We start from the raw sequence: 16,721 nt of genomic DNA on the forward strand, positions 1-16,721 counted from the left end.
AGGAGCACGCGTGGGGTGGGTGGAAAAGGATGCTGCTAATAATGCAGGAGAGGCTCCTCTCCGGCTTTGCTCCTTTAGAACAAGCAGGCTCTGCGTCTCTTCTTCTTCCCTGGCAAGGAAACCATGATAGTAACCACTCTGAGACAAATCAAGAAAAATTGCGACCAACACTCTCCCCCAACAAGCGCAGTGAGGTCAAAACACACACACACGCAGAGAGAGAACTGGCCCTAAAGTCGCAGGGCGCTGGAAGTCGCAGGGGCGCTGGGGGAGTGAACGGGAAGCAGGAGGAGGAGAAGGAGCCCTCTCTCACACACACACAGACACACAGAGTGTCAATTCTAAAGTCGGAGGCAGAGGGCAGGGAGAGTGAACGGGAAGCAGGAGGAGGAGAAGGAGCCCTCTCTCACACACACACAGACACACAGAGTGTCAATTCTAAAGTCGGAGGCAGAGGGCAGGGAGAGTGAACGGGAAGCAGGAGGAGGAGAAGGAGCCCTCTCTCACACACACACAGACACACAGAGTGTCAATTCTAAAGTCGGAGGCAGAGGGCAGGGAGAGTGAACGGGAAGTAGGAGGAGGAGAAGGAGCCCTCTCTCACACACACACAGACACACAGAGTGTCAATTCTAAAGTCGGAGGCAGAGGGCAGGGAGGGAGAGGGCAGGGAGAGTGAACGGGAAGCAGGAGGAGGAGAAGGAGACCTCTCTCTCTCACACACAGACACACAGAGTGTCAATTCTAAAGTCGGAGGCAGAGGGCAGGGAGAGTGAACGGGAAGCAGGAGGAGGAGAAGGAGCCCTCTCTCTCTCACACACAGACACACAGAGTGTCAATTCTAAAGTCGGAGGCAGAGGGCAGGGAGAGTGAATGGGAAGCAGGAGGAGGAGAAGGAGCCCTCTCTCACACACACAGAGAGACACAGAGTGTCAATTCTAAAGTCGGAGGGAGAGCGCAGGGGCGCAGGGAGAGTGAACGGGAAGCAGGAGGAGGAGAACGATAGCTCAAGCACACACACACACAGTAGCTAATCCAAAATCGGACAGCAAAACACTGCAGGCAGGGACAGAGAGCACGGGGTTGTTTTAAAGCTCTGCTTCTCTCCCTCCTCCCGGCTAGGTTGGCTGAAAAGCTTTGCTGCTACTTAGCAGCTCAGTTGGGAGGAGAGAGGAACATAGAGGACAGGGTTGTTTTAAAGCAGCCAAGCCCGCTCTGCTTCTCTCCCTCCTCCCCAGCTCGGCTCGCTGACAGGAGCCGCTTACACCCGCTTTGCTGTTTCAAAGCGAGCCACGGACTGCTCACAACTGCAGCAGATTCCCCCGCCATCTGTAGGCATTCGCTCCATAACACGCACAGACATTTCCCCTTACTTTCTAGGAGGAAAAATCTGCGTGTTATGGAGCGAAATTTACGGTAGTTCAGAGGGACAACATATAGATCACACATTCATTTCTGCTTTCGAGTATATGAGTCACTTAGATATATGCTGATAAAAAAGGCTTGTAACCCCACCCACCAAAAAGCAGATTGTTCCCCACCATATTGTTGAAGCAGTATGAAATACTGAAGTGGAAACATTTTCCCCAAAGAACAAAGAAAATGGCTGGCTGTTAGCCATTTTCTTGATGATGTTTCACCCTTAAGTATGAAGGTTTACCATGCAGAATTCATAGCTGTTCAACTGTGGAATAACCTTCCTGTAAAGGGAAAATTAATCCAGAGCGTCTGTAATCTTATTCCCTTGTTTGTGATGTTAGACAGACACGATTAATATTGGTTAAGTTCTGTGGTGCTAGGGACGACTCAAGGAATTTGGCTCCGTATGTTCAACTGTAACGTTTCCCAAGGCAAGGTTATAGATGACTGATATAGTGATGTAGGAGAACTATGAACTTCGGGGGTTTAGATTTGTGAAGATACGCTTGTCTTAAAATGAACAATTTATGATACATATCTTGCCAGTTTCCAGACCTGGCCTGAAACAAATTGACATAACAGGACAAGAATATGACATAACAGGACAAGGCATTCTCCCTTGTATTTTGAGATGCCTTACACTACAGTTTAACCACTTTGGCTCTATACAGCCAGTGTGGTGTAGTGGTTAAGAGCGGTGGACTCGTAATCTGGGGAACCGGGTTTGCGTCTCCGCTCCTCCACATGCAGCTGCTGGGTGACCTTGGGCCAGTCACACTTCTCTGAAGTCTCTCAGCCCCACTCACCTCACAGAGTGTTTGTTGTGGGGGAGGAAGGGAAAGGAGAATGTTATCTGCTTTGAGATTCCTTCAGGTAGTGATAAAGCGGGATATCAAATCCAAACTCTTCTTTTCTTCTTCTGTAAATTAAAGTGGGGGCTAAAACATTTAAGAGTCTGCTTCTCTTGTCATTCAGAGGATTCAGAGCAATAAAAAGGCCATAGAATATCAGAATGTAAAAACTTTTTTAAAAATAGCACACTGATTTAGTCAAGCTACTTAAACAAGCTATTTCAACAAGGGGCTGCATTCGTTCTTTCTCTCTCATTCTGTCACTCTCTCACACACTCACACTCATACACACACTATATGTTACATTGGGGCTTTCTAGCAGTTTTTGGAACAGGAGTTCCCACAGCTGAGAAGACAAGTGTAAATTAAAACTTTGGCTTGTCTTGATTGCTGGCGCTCCTCATAGTGAAATTTGTAAAGATGGCCCTGATTGCTACATCTGTTTCCTGCAAATAGTGGTAGTGGATATCACAACACAATTTTGCAAGTTTTTAAAAAAATGTATTTTCATTTCTCTTGATTTTGTATGTGTTTTATTTTATCACCAAATTCTCTGATACATTCATTTAAGCCAGCCCCCCCCCCCCGGCTTTGAGCACCTTCTATTGGATATACTCAGAATGCAAATCCATCTTGAGATGAAAAGGTGGAACTGCACATTGCACGAATGCAGAAACCTCATTGACATACGAAGCTAGACTCACATGTCATGATATAGTAGTAAATTTAGATATGCCTCTCTACTGCTACAGGCAATAAAACATCAAGGGCTAAAACAGCTAATCTCCCTTGCTATATGTTGTAAATCCTATGACTGGGTTTAATCTACTTTCTCCTTGAGATGTGGGTCTCTCTAGCCTTGTTATAAAGTCTTATTTCCTGGGAGGAAAGCTGCCTGAGGGCTAGAACTTCGAATACAAGAGCTTGTTTGGGACAAGGCATTGTCTTGTAAAATGTGACAAAATGTGTACAAATTGTAATGGCGCTTCAGGAATGCAGGCAACACAAATAGGTTTTTATCAGCTCAGCAATCTCCTTGGTGCATCTGTGAGAAACTGTATTTATAAAAACAAACATTTTGCAGCTGAATAGCTTCTAATGCAGGGAAATGGTTTTTAAGTGGAGCCGACAGGGCAGAGATATTTTTTTATGGGGGCTATTAAAGCACTTTTTGCACATGAACGGACTTCAGAAGAATCCCATGCTCTCCTTTTTACCAATCCACATTGATATTAGTATGGATTATGATTTGTTGAGCAATTTACTCAGTGTTCTTTCCAAATTAAAGCATACCTGTGGACTCCTGTGAAGGTCTAGTGTGCAGGGTTTGTGCTCTGCTGTGTCCATTCATGTTGCAACAGAGAAAAGAGAGTCTCGCATGGAGCAATGAGTTGGATTATGGGGGCTGAATTAGATTTGGAATTGGATGAAATAGCACCTCCAGATGCAACCAGGACCAGCATGATATGATATATGATATGATATGATATATGATATGATATGATATATGATATTATTTCTTACCCACTCATCACTGTAACATCCCAAGGTAGATTACAACAATGTAAGAACACCAAACTTAATTCTATTAATACAATTTACAGTCTAGGCAACCTTAATTTCAAACCTGTATTAAACATTTGTGTGTACATTCTTCCCATGAGAATTGTGCCTCCCGTGGCAGTGCTGGTAGACATATTATGCCTCTTCTATGCTTCAATCCTCAAGTATAGGAACTAGAAACATTTTTTAAATAATGGAAAAATTATTTGTGCTTTCAATCAAGAAACCGCAGGTTGCACAAAAATGCTTCTAGGGCCACATTCAGCTACCATTTATCCAAAAAGGAGGGACTTTGTAAGTTCAGCTGTGATTTTAATGGCCTTTCTGTTAGCATGTATTTGGCTGTCCATTGAATTAGATTGTGGGTGTATCTTAGAGGAGACAATGCAGATCAAAAACACTTCACTACAATGCTAATTGTGTAGCCACAACATTTTCCCACTCCTGTACTGTACTTGCACTGTAATAAATTGTCTGTTTCTCTGTTGGGGTGCTTCATGCCTGAACGTAATAAGTATCTGGATATTAATTGTTTTGTGATTTGTTTTCTTAATTGTGAACTCAAGCCCGATATATTTTGATGATGCTACTCTGTAGAGGCAAAAGAAGCCAGAATGAATTCATCCATATTTACATATTGAGAACATCTGCTAATGCTTGCCCATTAAATCTGAGCTGGATGTGGAGACAATTAATATAAAATTGGCATTGCACTAATAATTATTTATCAGTAGATTCCTGGAGAAAAGGACTCTGTAACATTTGAAGAAGCAACTTTTTCTCATACTAATGCCTTAGAGAATTAAAACATAATTCTCCGTTTAAAACAATTAAACAATAAAATACAGTGCTAAAATAAAATGCGAAATATGTAAAACACTAGGTTTGTGAAAATTAATTGCCTCATCTTGCTTAACCCCAGCCTTGTAAGAGGCAGCCAATATTCATTTATGGAAAAATGCTCAGGTTCAGAATTATATGTGTTATGTAGTGAAGTTTCACCCTGGGCCAGCAGGGGGATACTGTATATAGTTTTCACTCAGGTCTGTAGATAGTTTTCACTCAGGTCCACGTCAGTTATTTTAGGCGGGAAACGCTGGGCTGTTGTTGCTACAATGTTGACAGCCGGCTGCCTATAAAAGCAGGCCGGCTGAGCTGTTTGCAGTCAGTTCTATTCCAGCTTACAAAATAAAGAGCTACTTGGAGAAATCGCTATGTCGTCTGCTATGTCAACCCACAACTTAACACTGGCGACGAGGATGGGATCGATGGACATCAGAGCACAGCCAGATGCGGCCAGCCTCTGAACTGAGCTGAATCACTGAGCTGAATCACTGGACAGAACCAATTCAGAGCTGACTGTTCTGGCTAAGAGCACTGTGTTCCATCCATCGCCCTTCACGCCGGCATCGGAATCATGGCTTCACTTGTGCCTCTACCGCCGTTTGCGCCAGCCTCTGAATCATGGGACTCCTACCTCGCTCGGTTCGACTGCTACCTCCAAGCCAACGAGCTGACAGCAGTATCAAAGGATCGGAAGCGGGGCCTATTCCTCAGCCTCTGTGGGCCTGAGGTGTTTGAGACGGCCCGAGCATTGGTTGCGCCTGAAGCAGTCCAGGCAACACCATGGGGCATGATCCAAGAGAAGCTCCGCAACCACTACGCACCAAAGCCGTCCAAGATTGCTGCCCGCCATGCGTTCTACCACCGGAACCAGGCAGAGGGGGAGTCAGTCAATCGACGGCACCTTGGGGCAATATACAGGTATGCCCATCTCCTTTAGCCTTGATCCACAAGTCGCCCCCATCAAGCTAAAGCCACGCCGGGTTCCCTTTGCTCTCAAGGCTAAGGTGGACGAACAACTGGACAAACTGATCGCCCAAGGAGTTTTGGAGCCGGTTGACCACGCCAAGTGGGAAACCCCCATCGTCACGCCTGTCAAGCCACATGGGTCGGTGAGAATCTGCGCTGACTACAAGTGCACGATCAACAAGGCACTTCAGCAGCACGCTTATCCGGTTCCTGTTGTCCAACACCTGCTGCATTCCCTGGGTGAGGGTAAGGTCTTCGCTAAGCTGGACCTTGCCCAAGCCTATCAACAACTGCCCGTCGATGATGCCACTGCTGAAGCCCAGACGATCGTCACCCACCAGGGGGCATTCCGTTGCCGCCGGTTGCAGTTCGGGGTGAGTATGGCTCCTGGCATCTTCCAAAGCCTTATGGAGCGTCTCCTGCAAGGGCTTCTGGGCGTGGTACCATATTTTGATGACGTCTTGGTGTCTGCAGACTCACACCAGCAGCTGTTCGAGCGCCTCCGTGCTGTGCTGACCAGGTTCCAAGAGGCTGGGCTCGAGGTAAAGAGGGGAAAGTGCCAGATCGCCTTTCCACAGGTAGAGTTCCTGGGCTATCTTATCGATGCCTCCGGCCTTCACCCGACCACATCCAAGATCCGCGCTATCCAGCAGGCCCCCACCCCAAAGAACAAGACGGAGTTGCAGGCGTTCCTGGGGCTGCTGAACTTTTATAACATGTTCCTGCCCCACAAAGCCACAGTGGCTGAGCCTCTTCACCGACTCCTTAGCACAAAGACGCCTTGGGCCTGGGGTCATCGGGAGACAGCGGCCTTCAACGCGGTCAAGGCTCTCCTTTCATCAGACAGTGTGCTGGTACAGTACAGTGAATCCAGGCCGCTGGTCCTTGCCTGCGACGCCTCACCTTTTGGCATCGGTGCTGTCCTTAGTCACTGTTTTCCAGACGGAAGAGAAGCACCGCTCGCCTACTTTTCCAGGACGCTATCTCCGACGGAACGGAATTACAGCCAGCTCGACAAGGAGGCACTGGCACTTGTGGCTGGAGTGAAGAGGTTCCATGAATACCTCTATGGCAGGACTTTTGACCTCATCACTGACCACAAGCCACTCCTGGGCCTCCTCGCCGGTGATCGTCCAACTCCACCGGTCCTCTCGCCACGCATGCTGCGATGGACTGTTTTCCTGGCTGCCTACCACTACCGGCTCATCCATCGCCCCGGGAAATCGATGGGCCATGCCGACGCCCTCAGCCGTTGCCCTCTTCCAGCATTTGTGGAAGACCCGGCTCCAGCTTCATCGCTCGTTCTGATTGAGGATCTTCCGGCAGCGCCTGTATCGGCTGCCAAAGTGGCCTCCGCGTCTGCCCAGGATCGCACCATCAGCCGGGTGCTCAACTGGGTGTGGAGGGGGTGGCCACAAGGGCCTTTTGCATCGGAGTTCCAGCCCTTCGCAACCAGACAACATGAACTCTCAGCTCATCGCGGCTGTCTGCTGTGGGGAGACCGCGTCGTGATTCCCCAGGGACTCCGTCAGCGCGTCCTGGAGGCTCTGCACGTTGGCCACCCGGGAATTGTCAAAATGAAGGCGTTGGCTCGGTGTTACGTCTGGTGGCCTAATATGGACGATGCCATCACTGCCTGGGTGTCCGCCTGTCAAGCGTGCCAAGAGTCGAGGCCTGCACCACCGGCAGCTAAGGGACACACCTGGGAGACGCCAAAGACACCCTGGTCGAGGGTGCACATCGATCTGGCTGGCCCCTTTCACGGCCGGACCTTTATGGTAGCGGTCGATGCCTATTCCAAATGGCTGGAGGTCGCCCTGATGCCCTCCACCACTACCGAAGCCGTCATCCGGGTGCTGCGAGGCCTGTTTGCAACGCATGGGTGTCCTGATGTCCTTGTCTCTGACAACGGACCGCAGTTCACGTCAGGCACGTTTCAGCGGTATCTTTTGGGACTGGGCATCCGCCATGCCCTAATGGCATCCTTTCATCCAGCCAGCAACGGGCAAGCGGAAAGAATGGTGCGCTCGGCAAAAGAGGCACTGGCGCGCCTGGACCGGGGAGACTGGCATGAGCGGGTCGCCGAATACTTGTTCGTGCAACACATCACCCCTCATGCGGCCACAGGGCGGAGTCCTGCTGAACTGCTTATGGGCCGCCGCCTCAGGTCACCGCTCGACCGGCTGCACCCGGACTTTGCCGTGGCTGAACCCCCAGGCTGTGCCAACGCGCCACGGTCATTTGTCCCAGGAAACCAGGTCTTTGCCCGGAACTATGTGGGGGACGTCACTGGACCTCGCTCGTACCAGGTGGCACTCGAAGACGGACGCTTGTGGCGACGGCACATAGACCAGCTTAGGCGCAGGGTTGGGGACTTGGACACTACCGTGGTGCCCCCAACTGCGCTTGCGGCTCAAGAAGAGACACGTACAGATGGCGAGGCCCCACCTACACCTCCCTCGCAAACTGCCAGCGTGGAGCCGAACCAAGCCGCTTCAGAGGGTCTGCCAGACTTACCACAGACTCAGACCACTCCACTTGCGGAGGCTCCACCCACAGCAGCGGATCCAGGGGAGTTGGTTCCAACGCCACCTAGGGTCGCACCACAGCCTCAGCAAGAACTGTGTGGCCCTCTGGACATGGCTACCAGTCCCCGGCGGTCTGGCAGAGTTTCCAAGCACCCAACTTATTTAAAGGATTATGTTGTTGGACATGTGATCTGTTGGTCTAAGTATGGGAAATGTAACCGATATGCTTTTGTGCCTAATTGAACCATTACGCGTAGTGCTGTATATAAGGGAACCATTACGATTGTAACTAACGCCTTATCTCGGTGGGGAGGGGTGTTATGTAGTGATGTTTCACCCTGGGCCAGCAGGGGGATACTGTATATAGTTTCCCTCAGGTCTGTAGATAGTTTTCACTCAGGTCCACGTCAGCTATTTTAGGCGGGAAACGCTGGGCTGTTGTTGCTACAATGTTGACAGCCGGCTTCCTATAAAAGCAGGCCGGCTGAGCTGTTTGCAGTCAGTTCTATTCCAGCTTACAAAATAAAGAGCTACTTGGAGAAATCGCTGTGTCGTCTGCTATGTCAACCCACAACTTAACAATATGGGTCTCCAGTGGGAAGCAAATAACCCCTGTTTTTATCTGTGGTCAGTCACTGGTGAGCCAGAGCTCTCTTTGAGAAGCAGAGGCATAAGATGCCCTGCAGGACATAACGCAGTACTGTCATTATTCAAGAAAAAGAAATCGGCAGAAGAACAATGATGAAGGCTAGAACAATGGAAAGCAGATGGGTTAGCAGTATATGCAGATGTTTGACAGTATGAACTTCATTTTAAAATAATGTCTTCCTGGTGTTAAACCTTTTTAGATTAAGTCATTACTCTTGATCAGCACATAGCAAAACGTTTCCAGCATTCCCAAACTTTCCAAGCAAGGTTTTATCTGGGCTATAATCAGAAATGGTTGCTTCCATCTCATTTTGTGTAGCTCTCGTACCCATGAAAAAGAAATGGTTTATCATAGGATTAAGTGCTACTGAGTCCAGCCCCTTCTCACCATTACATTATCCCTACTGTGAAGCCAAACTGACAGTCTAGATGTGCCATAAGCAGGAAGCAAGATCTACACACTTGCTGCTGTGGCAACACGCAGTTACCACGCTTCAGATATTAATAAAAAAAAAAGATGTTTGCAAAACAAAATTCCTCCACTCATGCTCCGTGCCACATGGTGAAAAAATGTTGAAGGCCACCAAGCAGTCTGTCTTGGGGTTCAGGGAAGGAGATATTCCTTCCTGCTTCCAATAACATCACAAAATGACACACACATCCCGCTGCCAATTCAGTCACATGTGAAAGACTTCTTTCTTTGTGAGTATTTCCTGATCTTGAAAGTCAAGCATGCAGATTTCAAGCTTGTCTAGTTGTTAGCCCCACAGTAAATTAGTAACTTTCAAGATTACCTTGATGTTGTTTCTGCTTGGGAGATTGTGAAGAGAAATGTTTGCCGATTTGAGTTACCTCTTGCAGGTGTGCAACCTCCTCCTCCCCACCCTCAAGATTAAGATTGAATGGAAACTCTGTCTATTGGTGACTTGGAATGTATGTCTGACATGTTCTTTCTGCCCCATAGATACCTGTAGTGACTTGAACTCCGAACTGCAGAGAGTGCTGACGGGACTGGAGAATGTTGTCTGTGGGAGGAAGAAGAGCAGCTGCAGTTTGTCTGTGGCAGATGTGGACAGACACATTGAACAGCTCACCACTGCCAGTGAACACTGTGATTTAGCCATTAAGGTGTGGAAACATTAGCTGGTTGCTAATCTTTATTACGTAATTTCTGACATAATAGAGCATAATTTGTACCTATATGGCGTCTTTCATCAGATAATCAAAGCACATGTTGTCATACAGTTCCGATAACAGTTGGGCAATAAAGCCTGTTTTACTGAAAGGATAATTAAGTCACAGAAACATCTTACCTATAAAAACGGGCTGAAAACTGGTTGTTGCCTGACATCTTATCTGCAGAGCTTTCTCTTGTCATTAAGCTAACCTGTTGTCACGTTACAGAATATTCACAAACATTTTAACTGTTGAGTGCCAATGTGTTGGCAATATCATACCAAGGAGTTTTGTGCATTGTAGAGGCTTTAGATTAGCCTGTAGAGATGGAAACCAGACCCGAGAGGTAGAGAAATTAAGGGACAAGGGAGCACCGATTCAGAAAAAAGGAAGAAAGAGAGTACAATCTGAAGGAAAGATAGATTGAGAAGGCCAGGCCGTGATGGAAATAACAGGTTCTAAAGTGAAGGTGAAAGGGCATGGGGGAGAGGTTTACATAGGGATGGGCGGAACTGGAAACAACCTAGCTATTCCTGAAGTCATTTCAGATATTATATACTTGTCTTACTGTGTGCTTAATTAGGTGGTTTCAGTAGTGTAGGGCCTTCAATGGTCATTGTGACAGTGATGGCATATGGTATTCTCTGCAATCCGACAACTATGCATGGTTTAGCTGTAACATTTGACTTTCTAGCAAATGGGTCTGTTATAGATAAAGTTAGAAAGAAGCCACTGTGTTTTGTCTTCATTGGTTGTTTCCATTGTAGAAGCTATGTTTGGTTTCTTCTTTTTCATCAATCTTTGTCAAACGTGCTCTCTGTGGGAGATATCCCAGTGCAGAGAAATCATTCTGCATTTGCTAAGGGGTTTTAAATGAGAAACAGGATAGGTGAAAAGACCTCTTGTTCAAATATTACTCTATTTTCCTAGAATTTGCCTTAGGTACAAGATTTTAATGCCAGGTTATTAAGGTTCTCTTATTCTAAGGTTGGTGTGTGGCTGTTTTGTGGTGTGTGGTGTGTTTTTAAAAAAAAGCACAATAAAATATTTTCCAGTTCTGGGAGCAAGAATAACAATAGTGTCTGAATAAATGTAATACTGCTCTTTTCTTTTCACATAGAACATTTAAAAGGCCTCGTATGCAGAATCTGTTCAATGATTTTGCATCCTTTTGTGTTCATGTTAGAAGCACTGTTCTTTTACTACTATGCTGTATTTTGGAAGTCAGGGATTACAGTTTGTTTCATCTTTTCCACCTCCCACATGTGAGGTTAAGAGGGAAGGCTGCAGCCTTCCCTTTCTTGCTGTGGTTACTCCATTGGAAACTGCCAAGTAGATAGTAAGGGGCTGGCAGTAATTCTCAATTCATCCCTGAGATGGTATACTTTAGCATTTGCTTTACTTTCACAATAAATATGAAATGTGGCCTATAGGGTAAAATTATGGAAGATAGAAGAGACACTGCAAAATTCCTCTAAAGGGAGAGATGTCTGAGCGCATGTAGTTTGCATATAAAAGATGATTCACATAGACTCTTCTCACCTTCTGTACTTCCCTAAATTCCATACTTCATTGGCATTTGAAGAGAGACATTGTCAGAGCTATGAAAAGTCCCCTGGTGATTTTATTTTTGTACTTTGAATAGTGCTGCATAGCTAAAGCACACTGAGAAGCAGCTTACAGTGCACATTTAGTTCTGAGTGTTAACAGCGCTGGTAAATGTTTGACGGAAGTGAAATCTGGTTTGTGTAAGTAAACATTTCCCTGCTTTGCAGACAGAAAGGGCCTTGAATCAAGATAGGTTATCTGAATGGTTATATACATTTTTAAAAATGCATTGCTTGTTTAAGATACTACTTTTCGAATAGGCTAAGCTCCAACTGAGTGAGCCTCCTTGTGTAGGAAAGGATAAAAAGTTTGACTCTCCAGCTTAGCTACTTGTTGCTATCTCCTTTTTAGAAACAAAAAGTCTCAAAGCAAAAAAGAGGGGTAGTGGAACTTGCAAAGCACTGAAACCCCTCTTTTGACTCCATACTTGAAGTCAGGGGTAGAACAGCTGGGTTTGGTTTTTGGCAAAAATGGCTTTATGAGCTAAATGGAGAGGGCTGGAAGGCATAATTAAACCCACAGGTTGAATGCACCCCTCCCTTGGATTAGAACCTTTTAAACAGGAGCACCCCACATACTGAATTCATTGCCTAGGAAGGCCCGTCTCACCCCTAAGCTGCCCTCTCTTAGGATATATACCAGGCATAGGCAAATTCTGGTCCTCCAGATGCTTGGGACTACAATTCCCATCACCCCTAGCTAACAGGACCAGTGGTCAGGGATGATGGGAATTGTAGTCCCAAACATATGGCGGGCCGGAGTTTGCCTATGCCTGATATATATTAATAGCAAACTCATTATTCACTTGTAGCTCCTTTATATAGCCTTCATATTTTCCGTGTAGAAAACGTCAGAAAGCTTGGAGGAACCCCAAGATCTGCAGAAGTACAAAAAAAAAGGTGGGGAACAAGACCAAAAACGAGGCCTAAATAATTTTAACTGAGTGTTGGAGTAGGGGGACAGAAAAACGAGGTGTGTGGGTAGAGTAGAGTATCTTGGAAGAGGGCAGGGCAGGCAGGTTGACTGAGTGGAACACTGAATTGAAACAGTCCACACTTTTAAGAAATTTATACCCTGCTTTTCATCATATGTCTAAAAGTAGCTCGGAGAAAGAAAAATACAGTATACAAAATTTGGGGGGCAAGGCAGTTTGAGCATATTCCAGTGATTCTGGCCCGACTGCCTGGCTGCCAGTTAGCTTCTGGGCCCAAGTCAAAGTGCTGGTTTTGACCTATAAATGGCCTAGAACCGCAGTACCTCAAGGTCCACCTCTCCTCATGGAAACCAACCAGGACCCTGCAGCCATCATCTGAGGCCCTTTGTGTGCCTTCTCCACAAGAGGTCCAGAGGGTGGTCACATGAGAACAGACCTCTGCAGTGGCTTTCCATTTGTGGGATGCTCTTCCCAGGGAGACTCACCTAGCACCTTCATTACATATCTTTAGGTGCCAGATGAAAACATTCCTCTCACCCCAGGCCTTCCGTAGAGTTGGGTCTTCTGTAGCGAAGTTATGACTCCTTATTGGTGTCAGCCGTGCTTCTGGTCGATTGCGTATCACTAATAGCGCTTCCCCAGATGATTTCAGTGTTTAACTTGGGACATATGGGGTAAAGTGGCTTTTCTGAGCCCAAGTTGTTCAGGCCTTTGTATGCTAGTACAAGAAGCTTTAACCTGGCTGACCCAATAGTGGAAAGGAAGCCAGTGTAGGTCTTTCAACACTGGTGCCATGTGCTGGCAATACGGTAATCATCGGTCTAGCTGCAGGATTCTGCACTAGCTGAAGCTTCTGGGCCGTGCATGCAGACTTAATTTCAACTATTTTAAATGGTATTGATTTATTCTGTGTGTTTTGGTATTATGTGTTATGCTTTGTAAAAGCATTGCTGGGAAGCAAGGTAGAAGTATCGTTACTATATACATTATTATTCCGGTCAAGTTATTTTCATCCTCTTTGGGTTTTCCTCTGTATTGCAATTCTTGTCAAAGGGGAAGAATTCAGGTGCCTTTTGCTTCTTTACTTCTCCCAAAGTCTTCTTGTTTTATTTCCTCCGTCACACTTCAAAAATGAAGTTCACCCACGCATCCAGGATGCCAAAACCTCTGAGGATGGAGGTGGATGGATTTAGTTTCAGAACTTCGCTAGGTATTAGAAATGATGAGGAAAATGTGTATATAAATATAATGAATAATGAGCAAACTGGGAAGGTAATCCAGAAAGAAACCTTCCCGCAAACATAATGGTAGGTTTCATTGTTTGAAACGAAGAACTAACTAAAATAAAATGTGCTTCTTCTATTCATTTCCACCCACATGCAGTCTAGTTCGTCCTATGAAAGAGGAACTCTATGAAGTGGATTGCTGCTTTTGCAAACTAATTTTCTATTTAAAATGCTACTGCCTCTCACCTTAGGCTTAGACAGTGTATTGCAGATTTCTCCGGTTCAGCACTCTTTGGTTACAGGCTTGGATAGTTTTCTCTCTGTTGCTCAGCTTTGACATCTTCCAGTAGAAATACAGAGTATTTCCTTAAATCAGAACTCAGCCATGTGCAGTTGGTAGATTTAAATGGCAGTATGGCACACCTTTCAGTCTGAACGTTTATGGTGGGGCAGACTGCTTCTATCCTATCCTTCACTAACATAAGATGTAGTTGGTAGAGCATGAGACCTTAATTTCAGGGTTGTGGGTTCAAATCCCACATTGGGCAAAATATTCCTCCATTGCAGGAGGTCGGCCTAGATGACCCTCGTGGTCCCTTCCAGCTCTACAATTCTATGATTCTAACGTGCACAGCTTTAAAAGTGGTTTAGATATATCTGTGGAGCATAAGATTAGCCATTATGACGGCAGACTGCTTCCTGTATCAGAGGCAATATGTTCCTGAATACCAGTTGCTGAAAGAAGATGGGAGACAGGTGAAAAACCATCAGAGAGGTCACGTGACCTTCCTAGAGGGCTTTAAAAGCGCTTTCTGCACCAAGCTTTCCTGCTATGGAGACCTTTTTCAGCTCTCTACCTTGCTTACCAGCCTTTTGGAAGATTTGTGAGGGCTCTGGAAGAGCCTGCAAGGTTCCTGCGATCTCACCCGCTCAGCTTGGCAGCATCAGACAGGTAGAAATGGTCATGCAGGAGAGCGGTTTTTTTGGGGGGGGTCCCTCTGACTTTGCGTGCAGACCCCTGTAACGTAAGCCCCTTGCAAGTTTCAGGCCTTCATGTCATGTATTGCCTTCATGTCCTTTGCATGGACTTCCCAAAGGCATTTGGGAGAAAAGGATGCTGGATTAGGTGGGCCTTTGGTCTGATCCAGCAGGCATCTTTTAATGTTCTCAAAGCCTCCAGTCAGTGATCTGCAACATTTTGTTAGTGGGTTGTCACCACTCATCTGGTCAACTGCAGCTTTGGTTTTGCTCAATTAGTTCACCAAAGCAGCAGTCCACTTTGTATATCAACGGATTAAGTGCACTCTTTCCTGTTTTTCACCTTAATCAGTGTGTTTGATGCCTAATGCACTCTAAATGCCACAGGTTTGCAGTTGCTTCCATTAATATTGCAAGATGTAAACAAAAATGACAATTTTTTTTAATTGCTTCTTTTTTTTCTTCAAAACAATGCTGGCATTTGCTAATTAAAATGGCTTCTGTAAAATGGAAAAGAGCAAACTGAAATGTGTCCATTAGTGTGAATAATACATATAGTGTTTCGTGTATGAATTATTGTTCCTTTAAAATATTCTGCAGACAGTCGAAGAGATTGAAGGTGTGCTCGGGCGGGACCTGTATCCCAACCTGGCTGAAGAGAGGTCTCGCTGGGAGAAGGAACTCGCGGGCTTGAGGGAAGAGAACGAGAGCCTTACGGCAATGCTGTGCAGCAAGGAGGAGGAGCTAAACAGGACGAAGGCCACCATGAACGCCATCCGGGAGGAACGAGACAGATTGCGCAGAAGGGTGAGGCCAATAACCACTTATGTGCCACACTCCGCTATAGAAACGTTAAGAATATTTTATCAGAATATAAAAGGAGTTGGGAGCAGGCAGGATCCTCGCTTCCAGGCTCCATTTCTCAAGGCATTTACTGTTTTGCTTCCTCATCTGCCGTGTAGTTCTAATGGATTCTTTCTTCAACCTATTGAATTTCTTCAGTTGCCCAGCCTCATCTGCTCAGCACATTATCATATACAGGTGTTCCCCAGTTTCCGTGTGACCGACTCATGCATGACCACAATTTTAGTTGTGGTTGTTGTTGGGTTTTTTGATAGTATTTTTGGACGGGAGCAACAGAAAGGGGTTTAGAGGCTTTTTAGAGAGTACTGCCCACTTAGGCTCTTTTCACCTATGCACATGGAAGCCCCAAACATAACCCCCACGGAAGGAGGGGTGCACCTGTATAGAGATTTGAATTGGAAAAACTTGATAGAAGGCTTGACCTTTCCTTGAACAACCGAGATACCAAATGATAACACTTTCCGAAAAATTTCAATATAATGTGCTGAAGCATGTGTTGTTGTTGTTAATAATAATAATAATAATAATAATAATAATAATAATAATAAAATAATATATACCACCCTTCATCTGAAGATCACAGGGCTGTTTACAGTCTTAAAACACAAGAATATATAAAAAATTAAAAGATTGTCCAGTAGCACCTTAGAGACCAACTAAGTTTGTTATGGGTATAAGCTTTGGTGTGCATGCACACTTCTGAATCTGAAGAAGTGTGCATGCACACCAAAGCTATACCCAGAACAAATTTAGTTGGTCTCTAAAGTGCTACTGGACAATTTTTTAATCTTTAATTTATTTCGACTGCATCAGACCAACACGGCTACCTACATGAAACAAAAATATATAACACAGTAACAAACAAACAAAATAACACCCCCACCCACAGTTTAAAAGGCCATAGATTAGATAATTAGCCAAAGGTCTGGATGAAGAGAAGTGTTTTTGCCAGAAGAGCTTCCCTTTATTGTATCTAAGATGCAATACATAACACGGGAGCTTGTGCATAAACTTGCTAGTAGAAAGATACAGCAGATCTTCATCTGTTTCAACAATATATGCAGGGCCACAGGTTCCCCATCCCTTTTCTAGAGTACAGTCATACCTTGGTTTT

At 45.6% G+C, this 16,721-nt stretch overlaps 1 protein-coding gene and 1 long non-coding RNA gene across 6 annotated transcripts in view; both read left to right on the plus strand.

Moving 5' to 3' along the window:
- Positions 1-16,721, plus strand: part of MCC (MCC regulator of WNT signaling pathway) — a 215,355-nt gene that overhangs the window by 147,614 nt on the left and 51,020 nt on the right. For all 5 annotated transcript variants that reach the window (XR_013843519.1, XM_079995390.1, XM_079995391.1 and 2 more), the window contains 2 exons: positions 9,786-9,949; positions 15,344-15,550. Coding sequence is in view for 4 of the 5 variants with exons in the window: in XM_079995390.1 (XP_079851516.1) it covers positions 9,786-9,949; positions 15,344-15,550 (371 nt within the window). In the remaining variant the exon portion in view is untranslated. The remainder of the gene's footprint in view (positions 1-9,785; positions 9,950-15,343; positions 15,551-16,721) is intronic.
- LOC307226919 lies at positions 1,424-9,775 on the plus strand. The gene is made up of 3 exons (XR_013843697.1): positions 1,424-2,095; positions 2,352-4,823; positions 8,769-9,775. It is a non-coding gene; the product is annotated as an uncharacterized lncRNA (long non-coding RNA).

This window comes from Podarcis cretensis (genome assembly GCF_951804945.1).
Source record: "Podarcis cretensis genome assembly, chromosome: 11".
NCBI lineage: Eukaryota > Metazoa > Chordata > Lepidosauria > Squamata > Lacertidae > Podarcis > Podarcis cretensis.